This window comes from Centropristis striata, chromosome 7 (assembly GCF_030273125.1).
Source record: "Centropristis striata isolate RG_2023a ecotype Rhode Island chromosome 7, C.striata_1.0, whole genome shotgun sequence".
Classification (NCBI taxonomy): Eukaryota; Metazoa; Chordata; class Actinopteri; order Perciformes; family Serranidae; genus Centropristis; species Centropristis striata.
Genome location: NC_081523.1, coordinates 25,725,239 through 25,749,127, shown reverse-complemented (window position 1 = coordinate 25,749,127; position 23,889 = coordinate 25,725,239). Strand labels below are relative to the sequence as shown.

General features: G+C 38.2%; 2 protein-coding genes across 2 annotated transcripts; both read left to right on the top strand.

Moving 5' to 3' along the window:
• The first annotated feature begins 679 nt into the window (after positions 1 to 679).
• On the top strand, positions 680 to 22,657 carry slc20a1a (solute carrier family 20 member 1a). The gene is made up of 12 exons (XM_059336864.1): positions 680 to 722; positions 14,357 to 14,448; positions 15,656 to 16,278; positions 16,406 to 16,546; positions 16,661 to 16,746; positions 17,335 to 17,431; positions 18,701 to 18,820; positions 19,934 to 20,143; positions 20,271 to 20,742; positions 20,839 to 21,024; positions 21,598 to 21,682; positions 21,812 to 22,657. Exons 3-12 carry the CDS (start codon positions 15,930 to 15,932, stop codon positions 21,965 to 21,967), a joined length of 1,902 nt encoding a protein of 633 aa, XP_059192847.1. The 5' UTR covers positions 680 to 722; positions 14,357 to 14,448; positions 15,656 to 15,929; the 3' UTR covers positions 21,968 to 22,657.
• On the top strand, positions 5,625 to 9,652 carry vgll4l (vestigial like 4 like). The gene is made up of 5 exons (XM_059336865.1): positions 5,625 to 5,981; positions 7,627 to 7,750; positions 7,843 to 8,089; positions 8,645 to 8,726; positions 8,868 to 9,652. The coding sequence occupies exons 1-5, from the start codon at positions 5,915 to 5,917 to the stop codon at positions 9,167 to 9,169; spliced, it is 822 nt and encodes a 273-aa protein (XP_059192848.1). The 5' UTR covers positions 5,625 to 5,914; the 3' UTR covers positions 9,170 to 9,652.
• Positions 22,658 to 23,889: the final 1,232 nt, after the last annotated feature.

Genomic DNA, 23,889 nt, shown 5'->3' with positions numbered 1-23,889 from the left:
ATCATACACTGTTAAAATAATCGCCTAAGTCATTTTTTGTCAAAATTGTTTTGTTTTTTTGCCTAAATCATCTCCTCATGACCCCGGCCACCTATGGTAAAATCGCCTACATCCTCAGTTGATCAGATCATGTGATTTTACCCCTTTAAGATCATCACTTCTTTGACAATTTGCCACATTCATAGGCATCAGATAAGAATATCAGTGTTTTATTGTTGACACTAATATTGGTAACACTTTACTCTAAGGTGTCTACATAAGAGTGACATGAGCGTGTCATAAACATGACATGGGATGTATCATGAACATTAATGACACTTTGAAGTAACATTAATGCTCATGATACTTGTCATGTCATGTTTCTGACAAGCTTGTGTGACTCTTATGGAGACACCTTCAAAATAAAGTGTTACCATATCTTGCTTAAGTCACAAAGGCATGTTTAAAAAATTGGCCAAGTCATTTATTTCTCTTAAGTAACATAATTTACACACAGTGTTAATACTATGCCAATAGCCATCCTTTGTTACATCATTTTTGAGTGAAATGATCAATTAATGTCATATGTTACACTTTTGGTGAAGTTTTTTGTGTTTCCTGCAAAACTTGAAAAAATAAATTAGGCGATTATTTTAACAGGGTGACGATATCGCAGTGTCGATAAGGAATTATAATTTCGCAACGTCACGTGCAGTTGTGGACTCAGCGGCACCGTTGAGATGGTGAGTTCTGTGTAATTGATTATCACGTTTTATAAATAGTCGCAGCGTTACGCATCGTCATTAAGTAACATAATATTGCTCCTTTCTGCTGGTTCTTCTGCTCACAGTGACGCTTACCTGCATTTAACTCGTTGCTGTGCAGTAGTTGATGTTATTATGTGCTAAACTAAAGCTGTTGTGTTATTGCTGACGTAACACACAAAGTGAGCAAGAACCACATTTCGTGGATGTTCAGCCTCCTGTTGATTAAGTTGAATAAGTCATCATGGATTTAAGTGTAGTTGTGCTGTATAATGAATCATCAGCTACAATAAGACTGTTTGACACATGCATTTAGACTTTTTGATGTGGACAGTACTTTAAATCTGCATATGTTTTTTGTCTTCAATCTTTTCAGTATGACTACTGATCTGAACCCTGAGCCTTGAAGTGCTGTATATATGTGTGTATGCTATGAAGTAAGTCTTGTGTCTATGATGTGCATCATATGATAACGTGATGTGTTTTGGTATGTTTTCCATACTTTTGTCATACTTTATTTTTTTATGGTTTGATATATAATTTGAATTAGTAACTTAATTACTCACTTTTTACCAGTGTCTCTAACTGAGTTCAGTTTAGTGTCTGTCGTTCTGCTGCAGGGTATTACATTGTCTCTGCATGTACTGGAAACTTCCATTTTTAAGAGGGCAGAGTAGCTAACAGGATGTGCTGATTTTTAGTGGTGGTAAAAATGTGTGTTTTTTAATCAGTTATAATCATCTATGATCTTGTCAAAGCCTCCAGACTTTGAAGGCCACCAGTAATTTTGCGTTGCAGAATACAGGAGTTGCTCGTCTGCTGCTGTCTCAATCATTAGTTTGTTTTTTTTGTTGTCTTTAAAACCCCAAAGTCCCATAACAACACAAACAAACTACCCGATTGGGACGACTTCTGTGTTCTGCAAGGTAAAATTACAGTTTTTGTTAATTGAGCCTGGTGACTTTGAAGAAACATAGATAGGTGGATATAATGGTTTTGGTTCCTTGTCAGAAAGGGCTGTCTGATGGAAAGGGAAAAGCAGTTAAAATACCACAAATATAGTGTGAAGTTGAACTGATATTGATTTTTTTGGTGGCTAAAATACACTCTGCTGCTGCTTATGTCCACAGCAGTACATTGCTTAGCTTTCATGCCGACCAGCATCCAGGTAGTACAATGACCTGGACAAGTGTCTCTTACAAGTGTCTAAAAGCTACGGTAACACTTTAGATTAGGGAATACATATTCGCATTAATTAGTTGCTTATTAGCATGCAAATAAGTAACATATTGGCTCTTAATTACTCATTATTAAGTAGGTATTAATGCCTTATTCTGCATGGCCTTATTATACAACCAGTAAGCCATTAACTAAGAGTTTTCCCTCAATAACCTCAGAAGTATTGCTTATTAGAAGTAAGTAAGGAAGTTGTTGTATATGAGTTCCGATCTTAATATGCTTTACTTTATGGACTTTATAAGTCTGTACATAGCGGTGAACAAAACCATCAAAACGGCAAATAGCCACCTTCTCCAGACCTTTGACGTGACTGGTGGCTCCTTTTGGATGATTGGATTAGGATTGGTAGATTGTAATGTCAAAGGAGCCACCAGTCACGTCAAAGGTCTGGAGAAGGTGGCTACTTAGTTAATGGCCTACTGGTTGTATTAAAAGGCCATGCAGAATAAGGCATTAAAAACTTAATAATGACTAATTAAGAGCCAATATGTTACTTATTTGCATGCTAATAAGCAACTAATTAATGTTGAATTTGTGTTCCCTAATCAAAGTGTTACCAAAAAAAATTACTTTAAAATAATGAAATAATTAACAGAATAACTGATATTAAAAAAAAATAAAGTTGAATCCCTAAATCAGATTATTTAAATGAGTTGCAGCTCCATTTTTTGCCATTGTTAAGTGCTTTAAGCCCTTTAAAGGAAACATTATTAAACTTCCTGTACTGGTCAGCCTGAGATTATCTGACTTGACACAGCTCTGTGTTGGGATATGATGGTGGTGCTGATGAGAGCAGGGTGACAGGGGCGTCGCTCTCTGTCAGACATGAGCCTGCTGTTGACTCCATGGGGTGCTTCTGGGTGTGGATGTGATACTGCATCCTGTTGTGTTCAATAATGCAGCAGTCATACGCTCACTGTTTGGCTTTCAGGCCACTGACACAGCGTGTTACTTTTGATTTTCTACAGTCAATACAAATAGTGAGAGATGCGCCATCTGTTGGTGACACCCAGAGTCCGTGATCACAGAGCCCCAGGGAGCCGCAGGCCTCCACTATGGAAACCACACTGTGTTGTGCTGGCTGAATATGTACACAGTGGACCCGTACACACGGCTCAGTGTGTTTCCTACCTTTATCAGCTGAATAATTCCTGATAGAGATAAGTATTATCTCTCTGTTTACCAATAAAGAAATTGAAATGCATACTGTAGTGCAGAATTATGTTGGAGCTTAAAATTAGATGTTTAACGACCTTTTCTGTGCAAAAAGTATTGAATTTAAATAAGCTTTGACAAGACAACCATTTATATTGGACTTTTACATTCAACTAATTTATTAGTTTGTCCATTTAGTAAATGATTTATTGATTGACTGTAAAACTCTACAGTCCAAAATGGCTGCTATTTCAGCAGTGGGTTTGTTTATTTCGGACCACGCCTCAATATTGACTGCTGTAAATTTACAATATTGTAACAGCTCACTCAAAGAGCAGCCAAAACCCTATAAAACAAGGTCAATATGTTGTTGTACCTGTTGATTTACTATATAAAGACAATATCATGACTGTTACTATTAATTCATAATTTGTTTTACTATATATGGCCTATGTTTTGCCTTGTTAATATCTGGTATCTTAAGTCCCTATTTGATTAAACAAAAAACAAAAAAATAAAATGAATTCTTTTTAGAATTCATAATTAAAAAAATATATATCATTGAAGTATTTCAGATGAAAGAAAATGGATTATAAATATCTGTTTAAAAATATATATAATTTTTTACATTTTTTTTAATTGATTTTGATGTCCATTGTATTGGACATCAGATCAATCTCTTTCACACCCAGAAAAATACATGACAGTACAGTATACTGACATTATATAATTCAATTCATTTTTAGGAAATTTAAAATTAAATGTCTTGCACATTCTTAGTGTGTGTGTGTGTGTGTGTGTGTGTGTGTGTGTGTGTGTGTGTGTGTGTTTCTGTGTGTTTCTGTGTGTTTGTGTATATGATCTATGTGAAGTAATCTGTGTGACTCTTACTTGAGGACATGGGTAAAAATGTGTATGTTTGAAAAGCCTATTATACTCAAGGCTCTAATAATTAAAACTACATCCTTGTTAAGAACAGAAAAAATCTGTATCTTTATAAATTGGATCATTAAAAAGAATGAAGATGTTTTTCTGTTGGTCACACCCCCATAATAATAATAATAATAATAATGCAATCAATTTATATAGTGCTTTTTCTAGACACTCAAAGGTTTTAGGGTCTGGGCAGCTGGAAGGGAGAGGGATGGACGGAGGCGGGCAATGTTTCTGAGGTTGAAAAAGGTTTTGGTGATATATGATCTTGAGGAACAACTGGTTTAGACAGAGTTGAGTCCTATTCCTATTGTTAAAACAGACCACATTATTAATACATTAATCATCTCGCTTATTTTACAACCCTGACTAGAAAAAAAGTTGGGACGCTATATAAAACATAAGTAAGAAAACAATGCATCAAATGAGAATTCAAAGAATGTGTTTACAAAAACAAAAGTTATTTTGTTTGACCTATAAAAAGATAGTTTTCAATTGCTAATGAGTAAATAAATCAACAGGGGAAGTACTTTCTTCGCTCTTTGAAGGGCAATAATGCTACAAAACTAGAAAAACCATAGTTCCACAGGTTCCATACATTTTTAACCTCATATTTGAAAACACTGGATGGAATTTGTCAGTAGGCAAATGTGTTTTTCAAGATTTGCATACAGAAAACCGCACGTTGCTATTCTTGTTGAGTATGCGTGGCACTGCCCTACTGTGTTTTAATGGCATGTCATTTATTGCAGTTTATGACGTAAGGGGGCACTGTTGAGCTGAAATTGGGCTTAACATAATATTTCATGCACGTGTTCACAGCAAGCTCTTTATATGTTCATCCCTTTTCATTTTAGAACCAGTCTTCATTAGCAGCTGCTATCACTCTGATATAAAAATTATATTAAGTATTAAAATGATTGAAACAGACTAATATATCAGCCAATAACAGGCCAGCACAGATGATAATTGTTTATTGATTGTCATTGCATTAATGTGCAAACATATTATTTATATGACTGATGTGTTTGCATATGTCATATATCAACATATTAATTATACTCAGTTATAGTACCAGTGCCACAGTATGTGAATAAGTGGACTCCAAAGACTTTCTACTCCTCAGTATGCTCAGGCAAGATTGTTCTCATGGCAGCGGCATTTTCAGGACTTAGGAGTCTTTGTCTGGCCATCAACAAAAGCCTTTGGATTACTGGTGAGGCAGGCTCACAGTACAGCTGTAAGCGTGTATGGGCAGGTCAGTGGAATGACTGGAGCTCCGGTGGGCTAAGAGCTCGAAAAAATGCAGTTTGGTGAGATTGCAGATTAGGAGGGAAGGAGGGAGGGGAGGGGAGTGGGACAGGTGGTGATTCCATGGAGGGAAACAAAAGGCATACTTCACTTTTTTTCATGGATCAGTGAGAAATCTAAGATGCCATGTGAAAACGTGAGGTGTATTCTCGTACAACAGAAATTGTTGAATAAAACAAAAAGCTTCTCTAATCACAAGGATCCTGTGGTACTGTGACATTTAGCAACTGCACTTTCTACCTTTGAGACTGGCCTACCTGTGAGCTCATTCCGCCTGTAGGACAATAACAAGGCTGAGTGAATGACGGCCTTTGATTGGCCCCGACGGCAGCCAATCTGAATGCGAGGAATGAGTCACAGGGAAGTCACTGCACCTATCTGCACTCACCTGATACTTTACCTGGCTGAGCTCAGACACAGCATCTCATTACCTTTCCAATACAATCTATCACTGAGGCTCATTGTGTCCCGTAAACTCCGGCAGTCAAGGTGTTCTTCTGTATTTGACTTCACTCCAGCGAAGACAAGGAGACATGGCTGTGGCTAATTTCCAGTACATTACCAGGATGAGCAGTGGATTCAAGGTCTACATTTTAGAAGGTAATTTTGATTACTGCTTTTCTTTTATTGCCTCATGTTGCTTTAAGAGAGCAAATACTTCCACCGATCAAAGTGATACAAGAATCTGTTGTAGTGTTTCTATTTTAGTGTATACCGTTTTTGTTATATATGTTTAGATCGTGTGTCATGTGACAACTTTCTATAATTTGTGTTAATTTCAATGACAGTTACCCATTATATTCATGTTGATACCGTATCAAATATAAATACACAGATGTGATGACAGTCACATGGAAGATACACACTAACAGCATCATTCAACTTTTTAAATATACTTTGTGAAATATGTGTTTTGTATCGTATGTATGGATTATTTTCCATAATGAGAAGTTAAGAAGTAGATTCATATGTTACTATAATTAATAAGGGAATCACTATTAATACTTCAAGGTCTTCATGACTGAACTACAGTAATTTGTGTTGTCACTCACAACTATGCTGCGTTTCTAATGGATACCCATACAATCTGAGTAAACACAGCAAACAGAAGGTCAGGCTGTGTATTCCCTCTGCTAACAAGGAAGAAATATCCATGCCCGAGGCATTAGAAAATCAGCATAGGTGTGGTTATACCTGCCTCCACCTCCCCTCCCCTCCCCTCCACAATGGCACTCTGTGTGAAGGAGTAGCTCACAGGTGTTGGAGTGTTCAGCCAGTAGGAAATGTGTATTGGAGTGAGCATTTACGGGTGTGAAGACAGTGGACAGCTTCCATTGTCTTACAGTTCAAAACACATAATCACCCCCATTGTTTGATTTCAATGGATGAATGACTGATTTTGAATACAGTTGAAGGAGCTTTGAAGGAGTCCCGCTGCCACATCAATGTGGATTTTCAAGTGTTAACTGAGTATACAGTTGAACAATAGGACACAATCTAATTATGCTGCCATTCCATTTTCAAACAATGCTTAGTGTTGTTACTGTATGCATGAACATGTGAGGTTATGACATGAGGCAAGAGCTCCAAGAGCAAATGGGTTTTAAACTCCTGCTGATTAATAAATCATGTATCTGCCTTCGATAAAAACACAGAAAATCATTTTGCGGGCACAGTGCAACACAATGACATCATCTGCTTCTTGTTGATGTGTTTCAACTTGTGTAATTGCAAGAATCCAGTGTGTACGTGTGTATTCACTTTCATGGCGGTTCACAAATGGGTGCCGCCCAAAATCAGGGTCGTCAGAGTCTGAAAGCTGGTAAATGTGTGGCGCATCATCCTGACAAAAGCAGTTGATTGTGCCCTTCTGGCTGTGTGATAGGGCTGAATGCCAAAATTATGCAGAAAAACAACATTTACCGTTAGCACTGAATCAGCTGTGTAGTGTTGTAACCCTTGCTGATCAGGTAGATCGAGTTCTACAACTTAACGGAGTTTACAATTAACGGTGGCACACAAAAAAAAAACATTTTCCCACGAGTACCTGTCATGCAGGTCAATGTCATGGATCAAAACAAGCAATTACTCATCTCCGAGTGCCATTGTTACAGTTGTAAAATCATCAGTGCCAGTAAATGGCCATTTTTTTTCTTCTAGATTTTGCTCTGGGAAAGTGAGCCATTGCAAAACACCATTCTAAAGTGTCTTATTCTAATTCAGCACTTTCATTTTTATTTTTCAGGTCAGCCCCACCTCAGGAGCGAAGACAGATACAGACATTTCGCAAATGACCGGGCCCGAGCGCCAATAGTGCATCCAGTGAAACGCAAGCGCAGCCACGAGAGAGGTCTAACATTGGAGGAGAGGTTGGTGAACTGGTTTTATTCACATTTACAATAGAAGTTCAATATTAAAATGTAGATTAATTCAATTTTTGTGATTTTTGTGAATGTTTCAGACGAGAGCGTGCGCTGAGCAGAAGCAGTGGTAGAGCTGCCCAGAGAGCAGCACCAGCGCCGGTGTTCAACAGGCCACAGAGCCCCACGTCAACCTGGAGTCCAACACCCAGCCCCACCAGCCCTCTGCCCCCCCATGTGTACTACGCACCAGTCATGGATGAACCACTTGCCCTCATCAAGAAACCGAGAAAAGACCCTGAAAGCAAAGAGGACAAGACTAAACTCTCTGCTCCCTCTCAAACCCAGGTAATTCACCAAAACATATGCTGCTTGTGTCATCAACATGTTCTCAAAATTCACGGCAGTACTCTTTGCCCCTTTGTAGTCTCAGTGTAGCTCCAGGCTACCCACAGCAGTGGTACGTTCCCCATCTGTAGTCTGTAGTGAATCCAACTGCACAGGCAGTTCTTCTTCCAAGAGTGCATGCAGGCCTAAGCTTGTTCTAGCTATGCAATCCAGCCGGATTCAGGGAGAAAATGTGTGCAATGGAGGGAAGAATTCCATCAACAAGACCAAACAAACTGCTCTCTCTTTGACCTGCATGTGCCACCGCACTGGGACTGATCTGACTTTCATGGGCAAACCCAACCAGTTTAATCGGTTTTCAAATTAATTTGTTTCTCACATTGAACTTTGTACACCATTTCCTTGTAATCAGATGAAGTGCAGGTTTAAATTTGTGATCTTAAGAATGTTATGGGATGAGGAGAAAACAAAAATCAGGATTACTTTGTAAAAAAAAAAAAATCTGTGTTCTTTAGTTTGATTAATGACCCATCCTTTTTTTCTTTTTGTTTCTAGATGCGACCTTCTGTGATCACTTGCGTCTCCTCATCAAGAAACCCCTCCTGCAGATCTGATGTCCACAGGAGCCCCTCATCAGGTCAGTCTCACACTGTGAATGATCTCATCCACCACCTAGACGGTCACTCCCTAGTCGTCACACACGTGTCATAAAGTTGATATCCGCTCACTTTCCTTGACTCACCGAGGCGTGTGTTGTTATTCATTCTTTCTCTTCCAGTGATTTCCAAATCCAACTATGACCACGTGGTCGAGGAGCATTTCCAGAGGAGCCTCGGAGTGAACTACCAGAAAGCTCGCTCCCAGCAGCTCTCCATCAGCGTGTCTGTCGATGACCACTTTGCCAAGGCTTTGGGAGACAAGTGGCTGCAGATTAAATCCAAGTCTTCCTCCTGTTCTTCAACACCTCCCAGCAGTCCGAGCGTCACTTACTCCCCCACCTACAGCCACAGCATGAATCCGTCCCACAAAGAGTCCACCAGCAGCTCATCGCCAACCTCCAGCCATTGGTCTGTGAATTAAAGCAGAAACGATCTCTCATATGGGAAGAAACTGTGACTTTTAACATTTCACTGCGTGCAGCTCTGCTTGTCGAGCAATGGAAATGCCAGCGCTAGTGTTGAGAGTGCGAGCTAACAGATGCAGGGGTGCTGTCACTTTGGACCTCTGTGTGTCCAAATCTAAGACACATTGATGCAGATGAATGTAGCAATCATTTGGATGTCCATGTCTTGTTACATTTCTGTCCTCTGCTTGTTGATAGCATCTGAATACCTGAGATACTGTAGATGGTGATGTGGGATGATTGAAAAATCAGCCAGATAATCCTTAACATTTCTTTGATTTTGTGTTGTTCTTTTAATGCCACAATTTCATTGTATTATATTTATGCTCTGATTACACCTGGGTTCCTTATAGTCAAAATGACTAGCCTATCTGCTGTATAATATTGTGCTTATCAGCTGTACACAAAAGAGATTTTTTTAAAAGACTTTGAAAAAATAAAAAATCTTGAAAATTATTTAATTTCTTCTTTGTGTCATTTGTTAAAGCACATTTGTATAGTTTTATCTGACAAATCTGAAAAGGAAAACACACAAAGGAAGAAACATCACAAACACAGCTGACTGGTATAGGGTATTGAGAACAATACTGGTTTTAAACCTCTTCTATGTGTATGTGTCCCAATTCAAATCATACATACTATGAATACTAGAACTGAAAACTGATTAAAAAAAAAAAGATTATTAAAAATAAAATGAATAAATTTCAGGACTGTATATTCAGTATCAGTACATTGTGGACCATTTCAGTCAATGAAAAAAATAGATACACCTCAGGGTCTGCATGTCCATAACCAGTCAATTGCTGACTCGTTTAAATACAGAATAAATACAAATAAAATAAATAAAAAAACAGTGTATGTTCAGTATCAGTCAATTGCTGACATTTTAGATAAAGCATAATTCAAAATAAATTGCTATTATAATATCTAAATCACCCCAAACATCCTTTTTTGCATTATAAAAACATTTTTTTTCAAATTGGTGCATATTGCAAAATAAATATGCTGATACCATGTCTCTTTAATCAGGCTGTAATTATTAATGAGATTAAATTAAAATTATTTTTGTTGGAATTTCTTCAAAAAGAGAAGCTAAGGATGTCACAAAATAAATAATATTCCTTTTAAAGTTGAAGGTCATGAACCGACTGACACATTATAAGAAGCGGGCAGGGTGTTGTACCAGACAACCTCATTTCATTTTGTGAGTCAATGTGCGTCTGCACCACGTCCGGTGCATACATGGCACTTACACTGCGAGTTGCCACACACTGAGTGGAAATTAAATGGAGGTATGAGCAACACACTCGGGACTTTTTCCTGTAAGTTTGAGGGAATGTAGGGTGCATGTTCCAGCAGGCACCAGGTTTGTCTTCTGACATTCCTGTCTCCTGAGAAAATGACTCTGTAAGATCCTACAGATCCTGTTTGGCAAGGGATAGGAGGGAGGGAAGAGGGGAAGGAAGGGTTGGGCTAAAATAGGCCTGAGCATGAGAACCAGCACTGCTCTTCAGTTGCTTATTTGCATGTTCTATCTTGTCTTACTTTAAATATGATAAGCCACATTAAAAAAAAAATTCCAAAGCTTCTGTCTTTAAAATTACAGAGTTGGTAAATTCTAAAGGTGTGGGGAATAACTTAAGTGTTCTGACAAGTTGAAGAGCAGCTTTTGAAGAGAGATCTAAATCAGGAAGGGAAATGAGGGAAAATGTGGATTTAATGTGTTTTGATAATAAAATAGTTAAGGTAAACCATTAAAAGTGTACAAGCTGATGTCACTTAGTGGTTTGAGTTTAGACATCTGCACAAAACCTCTTAAAATCCACCATGCACTAACATAAAGTTTACATCAAACAGATTTTGCAGCAAGTTCATTCATACAAGAGCAAATAATAATCAAACTGCTGGTTATTACTTTTGAAACTGGTATTTCCACATGGCGTATATTCATTATGCAGAGTAACCTGAACAGGGGCATTGATGCCATCTAGAGGCATTTCGGCAAACCTTAAACAGCCGACACTGTCAATGACAAATGGGCTCATGTTGCATGATGAAGAGCACAGACAACTGAAAACACGGCTCGGCAGGTCAGCTTGTTGTTGACTGAGAGATCTCGCTTGACACAGAGACCTTTAGAAACTTGAGAGAGAAAAATACTTTGCTCAGTACACCACTAGGAGGCAACTCCAAAACAGGTTACATCAGTTTTTATTTCAAAACTCTCCAGTTCACATCGTATGTTAGAAAATAACATAAGATATAATTCTGTGACTAGAGAGTATATATATTTACTTTGTCTCGCATCATTTCAAGGTCTGTAAATTAAATTTCATGATGATTTAAATACCTTTATTTGTTGATAGATACACTGTATTTGATGCAGTAAACCATAGTTATATGCATGTTTGCTAGATGATATGAATGAAATGCGTTCAGCTTTTGCTGCACTGTTTAGTAAAGCTGAGCTGAAAGTGGGAGTTCTAATGCTACATGGCCATGAGAATGTTAACAGAAAAACTTCTCAAGCTACTGCAAAACAAATGTGCATTGTTGCTTGAGGCAACAATGAAAGATAATTACAATTTTGAATACCTCAAAAGCGACAGAAAACAACATTTTACTGTGACGGTATGTAATTAAGGATGCACAATGGTAAGATGATTCGCCAAACCATCTGGGAAAGTTTTTGCACTTTGTCTGGTCTTTCAAAAGTTAGATCACTGTCAACACAGCATGAAGCATTTTGTAAATAATTAAAATTACAGCTCTAATCTCATGAGAACATGATTGCATGGAATGACTGTGTTATTGTGCAGGAGTGCATGATTCATTTTCAAGGATCTTGTTCAACCTCTCTATTTAAATGATCAAAGATAACAATCTGGGATAAGTGTTTGAAACCGCTGGGTGTTCACATTTTAAAACTGGCAGCTTTATTCAACCAAGTAAATATGATATGAAATACTCCTGTTAACAGCTTTATTCCTAGTTTATGTGTGAAAGTTCTGTTAATGCAGCTGCATTTTATTTAACTTCAACTGTAATATCTTAAGAAACAAACATGGATGGATTACTGAATGGGATTGTCATGTACTGACCTAAAAAGACACACAATGACTTAAAAAAGGCACAAAACTACCAAAAAGAGATATGAAATTAGACACAAAATGAGCAAAATAAAAACCCCAAACATACACAAAAGACATAAAATTACCACAAAGACACCAAAAATTACCATAAAGTGTTATGCCCAGCTTGTTCATGCACAACACAACAACAAAACAAGACTAAAAAACTATAAAATCTGTTTGCCTTGTTCCTTTTTAGGAGAGGTGGTGGGGCCTTTTGCACGTTTGTCCCCAGGGGCCCATTGTCTCATAATCCACCCATAACAACAAAACCTCACAAACATTGCAACCACGCCATGTCAGTTAAGTGACATAACATCACATCAAATGGCCTTCTTTTTCAGGATAAGAATGCTTAGTGGAAAAAAAAAAAACTCTTTAAGATAAATAATGGCATTAATGCGCAATTAAGTGGATGCTTTTTGTCATTGATGATTGACGACATGTATATATGGGTGTGCACAACTATGTATGTATGAACACCGCAAATATCTCTCTTTTCTGTATTTGCTTTTGCTATGTATTGTATTCATGTATTATTGGTCCGATTATCTTATTTTTTAAAGATTATATAACACCATTTTTGCCATTTGATAAAATGCAACAAGACATTTTTCCAACATCAGTCTACCAACTTGAACTGACATCAATATAGAGGATAATCTGATGCACATATAAATAGCTGACATGTAGAACAGTCTAAAAGTTTGCTGACTACTTCCGCCACCATAATGGGTTTTTTTTTAAGTAGAGTTGTGACTCACTTGTCACATGCTTTGGAAAGGTCAAAATATTCCACACGGGTAGCATTTGTGTCTTAAAGCCAAACTACATCATCCAACAGGCACCAAATAAATGAGTAATGAAGAGGAACTCATCAGCAGATTTGGAGGCAGTGTAGCAGTTCAGAAGAGAGTGGATTCTGCTGACGGGGAAGTTGCTCTGATGGTCTTGGGGAGTTTATCAGTAAAGTGACTGCTGAATATCAGGTTGATCAGTAACATAGTTTTAGACTGTTGCTTCACGTTCTGCTCAGCTACACTTGCTTAATGAGCTATACACACGACAGGTGGTTCTCTACAGCCGAAACTGTTGTTCAGTGTAATTATAATGTGACACATTGCGTTTTTCTGTGTTGGGAATTCATTACAGGGGCCCCCCAATCAAAATATTTTTTTCCCTTACCGGCGTGAGTTGTCAAGTGTTGAAGATATCGGCCTTCTCTCAAATATAATGAGACTATATGGCATGCAGGTGTTATTGTTTTATTAGGGGGTGAACTGTCCCTTCAACATTGATATTCTCACATTCATAGAGATATCATCACAAAAGAGAAAATGAGCCTTAAAAACAAGTTTTTAGCTTGAATATAGCCTGCATGGATGAAAATGGAGAAGCACCTGTTTTTAGAAATATATAATAATCCGTTTGGCCACTAGGTGGCACCAGAGTGGAGGCCATGTTTGTTATTTAAATAAAAAAGATCATCCTGTGGTCACTTTAACACATCAGATCAGCTCCTCATTGGTAGACTTAGATTTTAGTCTAAGCTGCATGTGCATATTATCTTTCTTATTTGTATTTACACAAAATACGCAAAACTATACATAGTATCCGGGGATATTATGGGAATATTGCTAATATTACAATAATAAACCCTGATTACCATAAACACACTGGAACCTGAAATATTTTTTCTTTAGGAGCCAGAAGATATATTTAGGCAAAACAATAGGCACTTGTGTGTCTCCATTGTGGTGGGGAAAACATATTTTGTGGGGATTTCGTTTTCATATGCAACAAAGCAACATAATCAAAGACAACTGTAATTATTTCCCCCTGTCAACAAACAACTTAATGTTTAGCTTTAGGCAGCAGAGGTCTCATGACCAGACTGGAAAGGCGTGCACTCCACCAGCTCAATATATAAACCAACTTACAACAGGAGACCAAACATTTCACACACCCCTCCTCTCCTGACAACCACGAAAAACATCCTTTTACTTTGTACAGAGCTCGCTAATGACGGAGCTGCTCACCTGTTAGTGACACACGACGTGCGTCGGACCCAAACACGCAGCGAAAAACATACTTTGGTCTCACATGTAAGTATTTGACTCTGTCTGCTCTCTCATTCTTCTTTTTCCTCTCTGTGTTGTCGCTGCATGTGAATTATGCAACAGCTACTTAGGAGATTAACATTGCCAGTTTCTGTAAAGACGGTGAGTTTATTCAAAATTACTGAGAAGGCCAATTATTGGCAGCTTTTTAAAGTTTTAAGTGGATTTATTTGTGCGTTTGCTACGCAACGGGAATTTTTAAGGTGCTATAATTATGAGTGAACCTGTTGAATGTTGCTACACGGACACAATTAAACATGGTAACCTTTAATTTCTATAAAATTTCTATAATTTAAAACCACTTTAGATGTTGTGCTTTTTGGAAAAAGTTAAAACTAATATATTGCCATATGTCATTATGCAAATATGGAAGTTAAGTGTCTTGTTTAGGCACCAGAGGGACATGCTGGGGATCTATCTTTATGTATTTTGTTATTTCGGACATGTTATAACTGTACCATGTTATGTGGATTACCGAATTACACCACTGGTTATCAGAAGGAATTGGGATATCCTGCACATATTATGTCCACTTTTGTGTACATTTCCAGTCAGTAAGCCTGCAGTGGCCTCCTGCTTATGCATGGAAATGTGTTAGAATGGATTATGTAATAAAAATATATAATTCTTAAAAAACATCTTAAAGAACACTAAAAGACACAAAATATATTGAATGAATAGTATGAAATACAATTAAGTATGAATTGTTAGATTTGATGGGATTACATAATGCAACAAATATTTAAAAAAAGATTACAATATTCTGAGCGTTTGGTGTTAATTAATGTTTATAAAACCGGTACATTTATGCATCTTTTATGAAGGCCTTCTTCCTGTTTTTGTCATGAAAATAATTTTGTTATTAAACTTCTTCCCGTGTTGGTTGTTTAATTTCTCTGCAGCTCAGATAGATGACTCCACAGTAATGTTTCGTTCTAGCAGTCTGATGCCAAAGTTTAATGTGGCTCACCCCAGTAATGACTTACGACTGATAACCCATAAAACGCTTTATCATAACGACTTCCCTCTACCACAGCACTCACTAGTAAATCATGCCTGCAGAACAAAGTGATGCATGCTGTTTGGTCTCGTCAGCTACTTTTGGTCTTGTTAATATGTTACTAAACTTTGTTTGTGAACCAGTAAATAAGGAGTATTAACCACTAACTTGTGCACTTCTGTGTTTTTGCAGTGTGTATCATCAGTGGCTCACTGTCACAATGGATGTCTCACCCATCTCTATACCCTGTCATTTTATAATGAAGCCTACAGACAAACCCTACATACCTAGCTAGCAATACATTTTGATTTATTTCCATTAGCGCTTCTAGGACTGAACTAAGTGGTTTTTTAATCCATTTTGTGATAGAATTTTGTATATAAACACATACTACCTCATTAATCCCCATCAAACCACAGTGAATTGGCTTGGTTTAACAACTTAAATACATTTATTGCTATCAGTGATGGATACAACTACATTAGCAACCCTGGCTGCTGCCGCTACCGTGGCTCTGGCCTCTCAGTCTACCATGACAGGCTACTTGTGGCTGTTGGTATTAGGCTTCATCATTGCCTTCATCCTGGCTTTCTCTGTGGGGGCCAATGATGTGGCCAACTCCTTCGGGACAGCAGTAGGCTCTGGAGTGGTCACCTTGCGCCAGGCCTGCATCCTGGCCACAATATTTGAGACGGTAGGCTCTGTGCTGCTGGGCGCCAAAGTCAGCGAGACCATCCGAAAGGGGATCATTGACGTGCAGATGTACAACGGCTCTGAACACGTCCTGATGGCAGGATCAATAAGTGCAATGTGCGGTAAGTGCTCACATAATAGTTGACATACATTTTTTTTACTTGCTGGAATAGTGCAATAAAAATAAAGTAAAGAAGATATTTGCCTTATGAGTTTTCTGATTGTGAGAACAATGTTTTTGTCCCGCAGGCTCTGCTGTGTGGCAGCTGGCTGCATCATTCCTAAAGCTCCCCATTTCTGGAACCCACTGTATTGTTGGAGCCACAATTGGCTTCTCCATGGTAGCCAGAGGTCACCAAGGGGTCAAATGGATGGAGCTGCTGCGCATTGGTGAATATATGTTGTTGTTCCTCATGTTTTACAACAGGTATCTTTTGAAATAAAATAACTAATAGCTAAAAGCTCATTAATACTTTTTTCTTCAAATGTCTTTGCTATCCAAAGTGGCCTCCTGGTTCCTGTCACCTGTGCTGTCAGGCATCATGTCAGGAATTCTTTTCTATTTAGTTCGCAAATTCATTCTGAACAAGGTAAGCCAAACTCCAACACTAACCAGAGTACATGGTTGATAAGTGTAATTTAAAATCATCACTGCCAGTGGTGGAGAAAGTGTTAAGCCAATAGAGAAATACTCCATTTAAAATGACACTTGTGTGAAAGTACATTGGGACTATAATAAACATATATTTAAAGTATTCAAAACATAACTGCTAATGCTACAGAAAACATAATTTTGTCACTGATATATGACATTGTTAGATTTTTTTATACTCCTGCATCAAGTGCTCAAGCAGTTTGTGTGTGTGTATATACTGTATTATACTACTAATTTAGTCCACTGGTTCTTAACCTAAGGGTTGAGCCCCAACCAAAGGGTCATAATAGAAATCCAAGGGGTCTGGAGATGATTAAAGGTGTAGGAAAGAAGAAAAAATACACAGAAATATTGTTTGTTGCCCCCAACTGGCCAAATTGTCGTCATACCAATAGCTGATGTGTTTTGACTATTTGGTTTTCAGATAGCTAATTAAATGAAACCATCTGAGAAGTATAGTTAGGAAAATGTGTCTTTGTTCGAACTGCTGAAAACCCCCGCACTCTCACACTGATTCCCACAGGCTGACCCTGTCCCCAACGGCCTCAGAGCTCTCCCTGTCTTCTACGCCATCACTATGGGCATCAACCTCTTCTCCATCATGTTTACAGGAGCACCACGTGAGTACCACGTCCACACACTACACACATGCTTGTTTTGATTCACACAGCAGCTGTTGAAACCCCTGGAGCAAGATGAGGTCTGAATAAATGTCACTGGAGACACAGAAGAGATTTGATGACACTCTTCTTAGGACAAAGTAGGTGACAAAAAGGAGGAATCAACTAATTAATAAATGGCAGTTAGTTTTTTGTTTTGGTCATTTTGGACATTATTTAATCAACCAAAAATACATCTACAGTTAGATATCTGTCTGATGAACTGTTCCGTTTAAAATTACACCAGTGATAAAAAAGGTCAAACACTATTTAGACCATGATTGCAGAAGAACAACAAGAATAAACTAAAACCACTTAAATGGGAATTTAAGGAAGGTACAACTATTAAATGGACAATCTCCACTCCTCTTTGTTTCATTTACAGGATTGAACTTATCAAGAAGTCAACTGGCCTGGGCCCTTCACTGAAGGCTGCAGGCCGGTGTGTGCGTCAAGACATATAACACACCATAACTCCTGCTATGCAGAATTACAGTATAATACAGCAGAGTGCACTTCTCACACTGACACTGCACACATGTTCCAGCCTTTTATTTTCTGACACATACAGAAAACCATTCCTACAACCCTCTCCATCAACAGTGTTTGTGGTTTCACATCCATGTTGATAATGAAAGCCGCTGTTTTTACTATGTGGCTTTTAACTTGTTGTTAGCCTGCTGTTGTCCACATGAGCAAACAGGTAAGTTCAGTGTGTGAAGGGAAATTCAATATTGTCATACTAACCTGCACAAAGCCGCTTTATTGTGACAGTTGTAGCAACGGCAGTGTCGCTATTTTGTGTTGTCATTCAAAAAAAATGACTACTACTTTACAGATTATATTATCACTGGGCTGCAAGTCTGGTCTTAGGAACACTATCTGATTGGTGTAGTGTGTGCTCTTGCTTAAACTGTTATCTGTAGCATACTGACACACTCGAGCAAGCCATTGAGACATTTCGCCCACAACTTGTGAGACAGCAAAAATTTGGCTGCTTTGGAAAAATTATGTGGGTTTTTTTTCACAACGGTCAATATGTCAAGGACCTGATAGATGTTGCAATGTCTCTAAAAGAAGGCATAACAGTATAGCAACAAACTAACAGTTTTTTGCCACTAATTTGAAAGGAGCAGCATCAGTTGTGAATAAATGAAAGGTGCAGTTGAGTTTCTGTTTGTTATTATCTGAGACAGTGTTCTCTCTCATGTCCCTGTCTCGTATGCACAGTGTTGGGTTTTGACAGAGTGCCATGGTGGGGTACACTGTGCATTGTGCTGGGCTGTGCCTTCGTCACAGCTTTGGTCGTTTGGTTCGTTGTCTGTCCATACCTCAAGAAGAAAATCAAAAGTGAGTAAATTTTATCAGACTTTCACTTACTAATGCATTTTGAATAAAAAAATAGACATATGCTTATTGCTCTTAAGTGAAAATCAAGGCGTTCTCACTTTCAACCCATCACATACGGACGCTTTGTCAGTGGCCATGCATATCAAACTATGATGCTCAACGTACCTCTTTAGTGTCTGTTTTGCATGTGCAGGGCTGCTCTAAAGGATTGGCTGAAATCCAACTTGCATATACTATTGAAGCTGCTAAGCAGTTCCTAACCCCTCAGGTCACTGGTGACTTGCTTGAACTAGTTCTAACCTGGTTAGATCTGGCATAAGAATATAAATGATAAATGTTCAAACATTTGTTAATATGCACATCCTCCACACCATTAGATCGGTTAGGTTCTCGACAATTCAATCACTCAGTTAATTTTGCTGAAATCATGAGCAATATACTTCATTCAGATTTACCAGTATGTAAACAACAGAGAGGGATTGCAAGTATCCATCGATCAACAGAATCAAATCAGACTTTAATTAGGATTAGCCTAAGTCTCTCCCTGAGGTAGATCATGTTAATTATTTGTAATTTGATTGCCTACTTTTTTCACAAGTGATAGTCATTATGGTTTAACTGAAGAATGTAATAGTGTTCCCAACCTTTCATGTCCTTTATAAATTCCCGTCCAACACATACATTGTTTGAGTTCAGTGATTGAAGCAAATAAAAGCCTATTAATGGATGTTTGATGATCAGTAAAGTTATATCACATACTTAAGTTGCATCACATGTCAATTTTTTTTAGCCCAAAGCCCAATTCCTATACCTAATTAAGTAATTTTGTTACCAAAAGAAGTCTTTTCGGACTACCCTGCAGTTTATAAAATGTTGCTAAAGGGGTACGCAGTGCTTTAATCAGTGACGCCAAGGGGTCCTGACCAAGCCCCTGTATGTGACGAGTTGGGAATGAGAACGTGTTGGAAAAGTTATTTTGGCTAAAATTGCAAAATTCTTGATTAGTTAAGAACAAGGTAGATTCAACCTTTTGTCTTGTATAAACATGTTTGTATAAGTTTTGCCTAAAATGTGACATACTCAATCTCAGTTGAACATTGTAATGTACTACAGAAGAAACAGTTGCTGCTCCCTGTCAAACTCCACTGATGGAGCAGAACTCCAGCAATCCTGCGCCAGAAGAGCAGCCCTCAACTCCTCATGAGCCTCAGCCCCAGACTCCTCCTGTGGAGAGTCAGAAGGTTGCTTTCAAACTTGGAGGCTCAGAGGAAGCTGATTTGGACAATAATGACATGGAAACCAAAGATTTGGACATCAGCAATGGTGAGACGTGAAAGGCTTGAAATTAATTGCCAAATTTATGCTTTATCTGATAAAGTTTGGTTTTACCATAACCACAAGTTATTCTGACCAAGGTGACCCATTGCCTTCCAATAATTTATTTTCATAGGACTGAATGGGACTTTTGGCCCCATGATGATCACTGATCCGCACAGTGGACGGTCACACACGATCCACAAAGATTCTGGTCTTTACAAAGACCTGCTACACAAGCTTCACATGGCGAAGGTCGGTGACTGCATTGGTGACAGTGACACAGAGGAGCGGCCCATCAGGAGGAACAACAGCTACACCTCCTACACCATGGCTATTTATGGCATTCAAGGGGATCCGAAATACAAGGACCTGGATGGTGGGCTGCAGGGAAGGCCGAGGGTGGACAGTTACAGCAGCTACAGCTCAGCTGTGACCAATAGGAGTGCGGTCCAGGAAGAGAGCGTGGCTCTGGAAGCTGGCAGGGACCTCACTGTGGAGGAGGATGAACTGGAGGTCGACCAACCAGCTGTCTCTTTGCTTTTCCAGTTCCTGCAGATACTCACAGCGTGCTTTGGCTCCTTTGCTCACGGAGGGAACGATGTGAGGTAGGCAAGGCCGTTTTTTTCTCCTGTGGGATTTGTTTATGTGCTGTTTATTCTAGTACTAGTTCGAGTACTTTCATGAGACATTTTTATCACTAGCAATGCCATTGGTCCTCTGGTTGCTCTGTGGCTTCTGTATGAGAGCGGCTCTGTGGCGTCCAATGCTCCAACACCCATTTGGTTGCTTCTTTACGGCGGAGTGGGCATCTGCGCTGGACTCTGGGTATGGGGACGAAGAGTGATGCAGACCATGGGCAAAGACCTCACACCCATTACACCCTCCAGGTAAGCCACATATTGAGCAATGGCGGTTCTCAGGAGAGGTGGGGGAGCCCATTATATTAAGCCTGACCCACCTCTGGCACCAAAATAAATGACTTTGCTTTCCCATACCCATACTACCATGCTATTTTGTGCACCAGAAAAATATTTAGTATGTCTCTAGGCATTCACTGTGCAGCATATTAATGAACGATGGAGTCAAAGTTCAAGGCCCCATGTTCTGATGAAGTACCATGTCCCAGTTATGTGAATACTGCATGCAACAGCACACACTTTATAAGGGCACCTGCAGTACATATTAAAAGTAAAAGGAAAGAATGAGGAGAGCAGCTTAAATAAGTTAGGCTACATTTTTGCGAGGGAAAACATCCCCACTTTCAAAGAGGTTTCTTGACCTCTGACCTCAAGATATCAGAATTAAAATGGGTTCTATGAGAACACACAAGTCCCCCACATGCCCACTTTATGCTAATCCTTTGAAGTTTGGGCCAAAATGTGACCACAGCCTGGCCCCCCATTTGAAAATGTCTTCCATCTGATAGTTGAAGCTTACTAACATGTTTTCTTATATTTTAGTGGATTCAGCATTGAGCTGGCTTCAGCAATCACAGTTGTTGTGGCATCCAATGTTGGTCTTCCTGTGAGCACAACCCACTGCAAGGTAACAAATCTCTGAACCTTTGACCGTATTCAGTGAATATGATCATTTAAAGTAGGTTTAGCTTATGAAGTTATGAAATATTCTATATTCATGAATCCAATGGTCACATCTGACTTTGTGTCGACGCAGGTGGGATCTGTGGTGGCTGTGGGATGGCTGCGCTCCAGGAAATCAGTTGACTGGCGTCTGTTCAGGAACATCTTCATCGCCTGGTTTGTCACAGTTCCTATCTCTGGGCTGATCAGTGCTGCCATCATGGCGCTCTTCGTGTACGTTGTTCTGTGAGTCTCTCACTCCACCTGACGGACTGCTACCAGCAGTTTTTGTTTGACTGACAGATAAAACTGTGCGAACAAACACGTTCCATTTGCCCTCTCTTTATAATATCATTCAGTGTCATTTAAGTCAAGACAATGATGTTATCTCACAGGAAAATGTCCATAAATGATGTATGATCTAATAACCCTGTCCAAATATCCTGTGATCTTGTATATCCCTATGTATATTTGTATAAATGCAATATGTATTAAAATTCCAATATTTCAATTTTGACTGAAAAACAACAAATAACAGTTGCTTGATTTAAAGGGATTTTAATGTCTTTTATTCACTATTAAACATTTTCCACTGAATCTTAGTTAGTGAGTGTGAATGTGGGTGGGCTGGGTTAATAAAAACAAAAACACTGAGGTAGTTTTTTTTACACACTACAACTCTTGACAAAGGTTCATTATTGTGTAAATGAAACAACACCCACTTCAAGCTTTGTTTTCATGTATAGTATTTGAGAAAATAAAGGTAATGCTTTTCTCAATTGTCTCATTAGTTATACCTACTATACTATACTGCTACTTGTGAAGACTGGTAAACACTTGATTTTTTTTTTATTTTTTAAAATATACCGAATCAGTATTTTATCGTGTACTCGATTCTTCATGTAACACTAAGCAATAAAGGCACAAAAGGGTTTTTCTACATATATATACATGAGTTTTTCATTTTCATTTCCCAAAATACCTTACTGTATAACCCCTTTTTAATACATATTAATTTTAAAGCTGTAGAAACAGTATGTTTTATGTTAAACTTTTTGTTTTGTAAATATACCCTCTGAATTCTGAATGTGATTTATTGTGTTGTAGACATTTTACACAGCATCCCAACATTTTTTGGAATTTGGGTCATATATCAAAGTAAAAGATTTATATACGTTTAAAATAAAACTTAGGTAAATCATACACCTTAAAAGTAAAAGTTACTTTTTTTTAATGTTTTGACTTTTTATTCAACCACTTTTGCACTGATTGTTTGAGTCAGCTGACTGGAGATTATGGGGTGTCAGTTCTCGGCAATCTCCACTTGGTTGAGCTCTTCTCTGTAATAGAAAAAGAAGGAAAAATGTGGTTACTACAGAGTGTTATTCAGAGAATTTCACAACTACTGACTTCTTCTTTGTAGACACAATTAGAATACATTTGACTGACAAGTTTGGTAGCAAACATACTGGGGTACGCATGGTTAGTTTGTTAGGTTTTTAAATATGGTCTCCTATGTGGTCGAAAAAGTAGAAAAAAAAGCCTAATTTAGATAGATCTACATGTATATCAAAGGCAGATCAGACCTGAATGCAACTGTTGTATTTGAGTTTGAGTCTTGTCCTTGCGTGTTTGATGATTGTATTTCTGCTGTCTGTTGTGTTTTATCTTGTTTTAAACTTTAGCTGGTGTGTCGTCTTGGCCAAGTCTCCCTTGGAAAAGAGTTTCCATCTCAAGAAACTTTCTGGTTCCATAAACATTACATTTAAAAAAAGAATCATATGTGAAACCATCACGCCAAAACAAAAGCATTGTAAAGACAGATAAGTCAAATAAGTATAATTCTACACAAGAAAGACTTTATTTCTGCTGTGATGCATGACAGTAAGCAAGGCTGTGAATTTGGATTATGTAACATTTAGTGAGTGAGATTACACAAAACTGGACACATGCAAGGTTAGAGGTTAGTTTATATACATTACCCAGGATCTTCCTTTTTATTTGTTCTCAGAAAAAACCTCAGCTTCATCACATGATGAAATTAAAGAAAAGGAATTAAATATAAAGAATTAGAAGAACACTGGAATAAAGTCAAAAAGCAAAATAGATGAAGATTAAAAAAAACAGAATACATTAAGCATTATATATACATTGCAAAAACTACATATTTGT

Coding starts and splice junctions, on each gene's coding strand:
- slc20a1a (XM_059336864.1), top strand. CDS start 15,930: ATGGATACAACTACATTAGCAACCCTGGCTGCTGCCGCTACCGTGGCT. Junction 17,432..18,700: donor CATGTTTACAGGAGCACCAC/GTGAGTACCACG, acceptor TCGTATGCACAG/TGTTGGGTTTTGACAGAGTG. Junction 21,683..21,811: donor TGAGCACAACCCACTGCAAG/GTAACAAATCTC, acceptor GTGTCGACGCAG/GTGGGATCTGTGGTGGCTGT.
- vgll4l (XM_059336865.1), top strand. CDS start 5,915: ATGGCTGTGGCTAATTTCCAGTACATTACCAGGATGAGCAGTGGATTC. Junction 7,751..7,842: donor GGTCTAACATTGGAGGAGAG/GTTGGTGAACTG, acceptor TGAATGTTTCAG/ACGAGAGCGTGCGCTGAGCA. Junction 8,090..8,644: donor CTGCTCCCTCTCAAACCCAG/GTAATTCACCAA, acceptor TTTTGTTTCTAG/ATGCGACCTTCTGTGATCAC.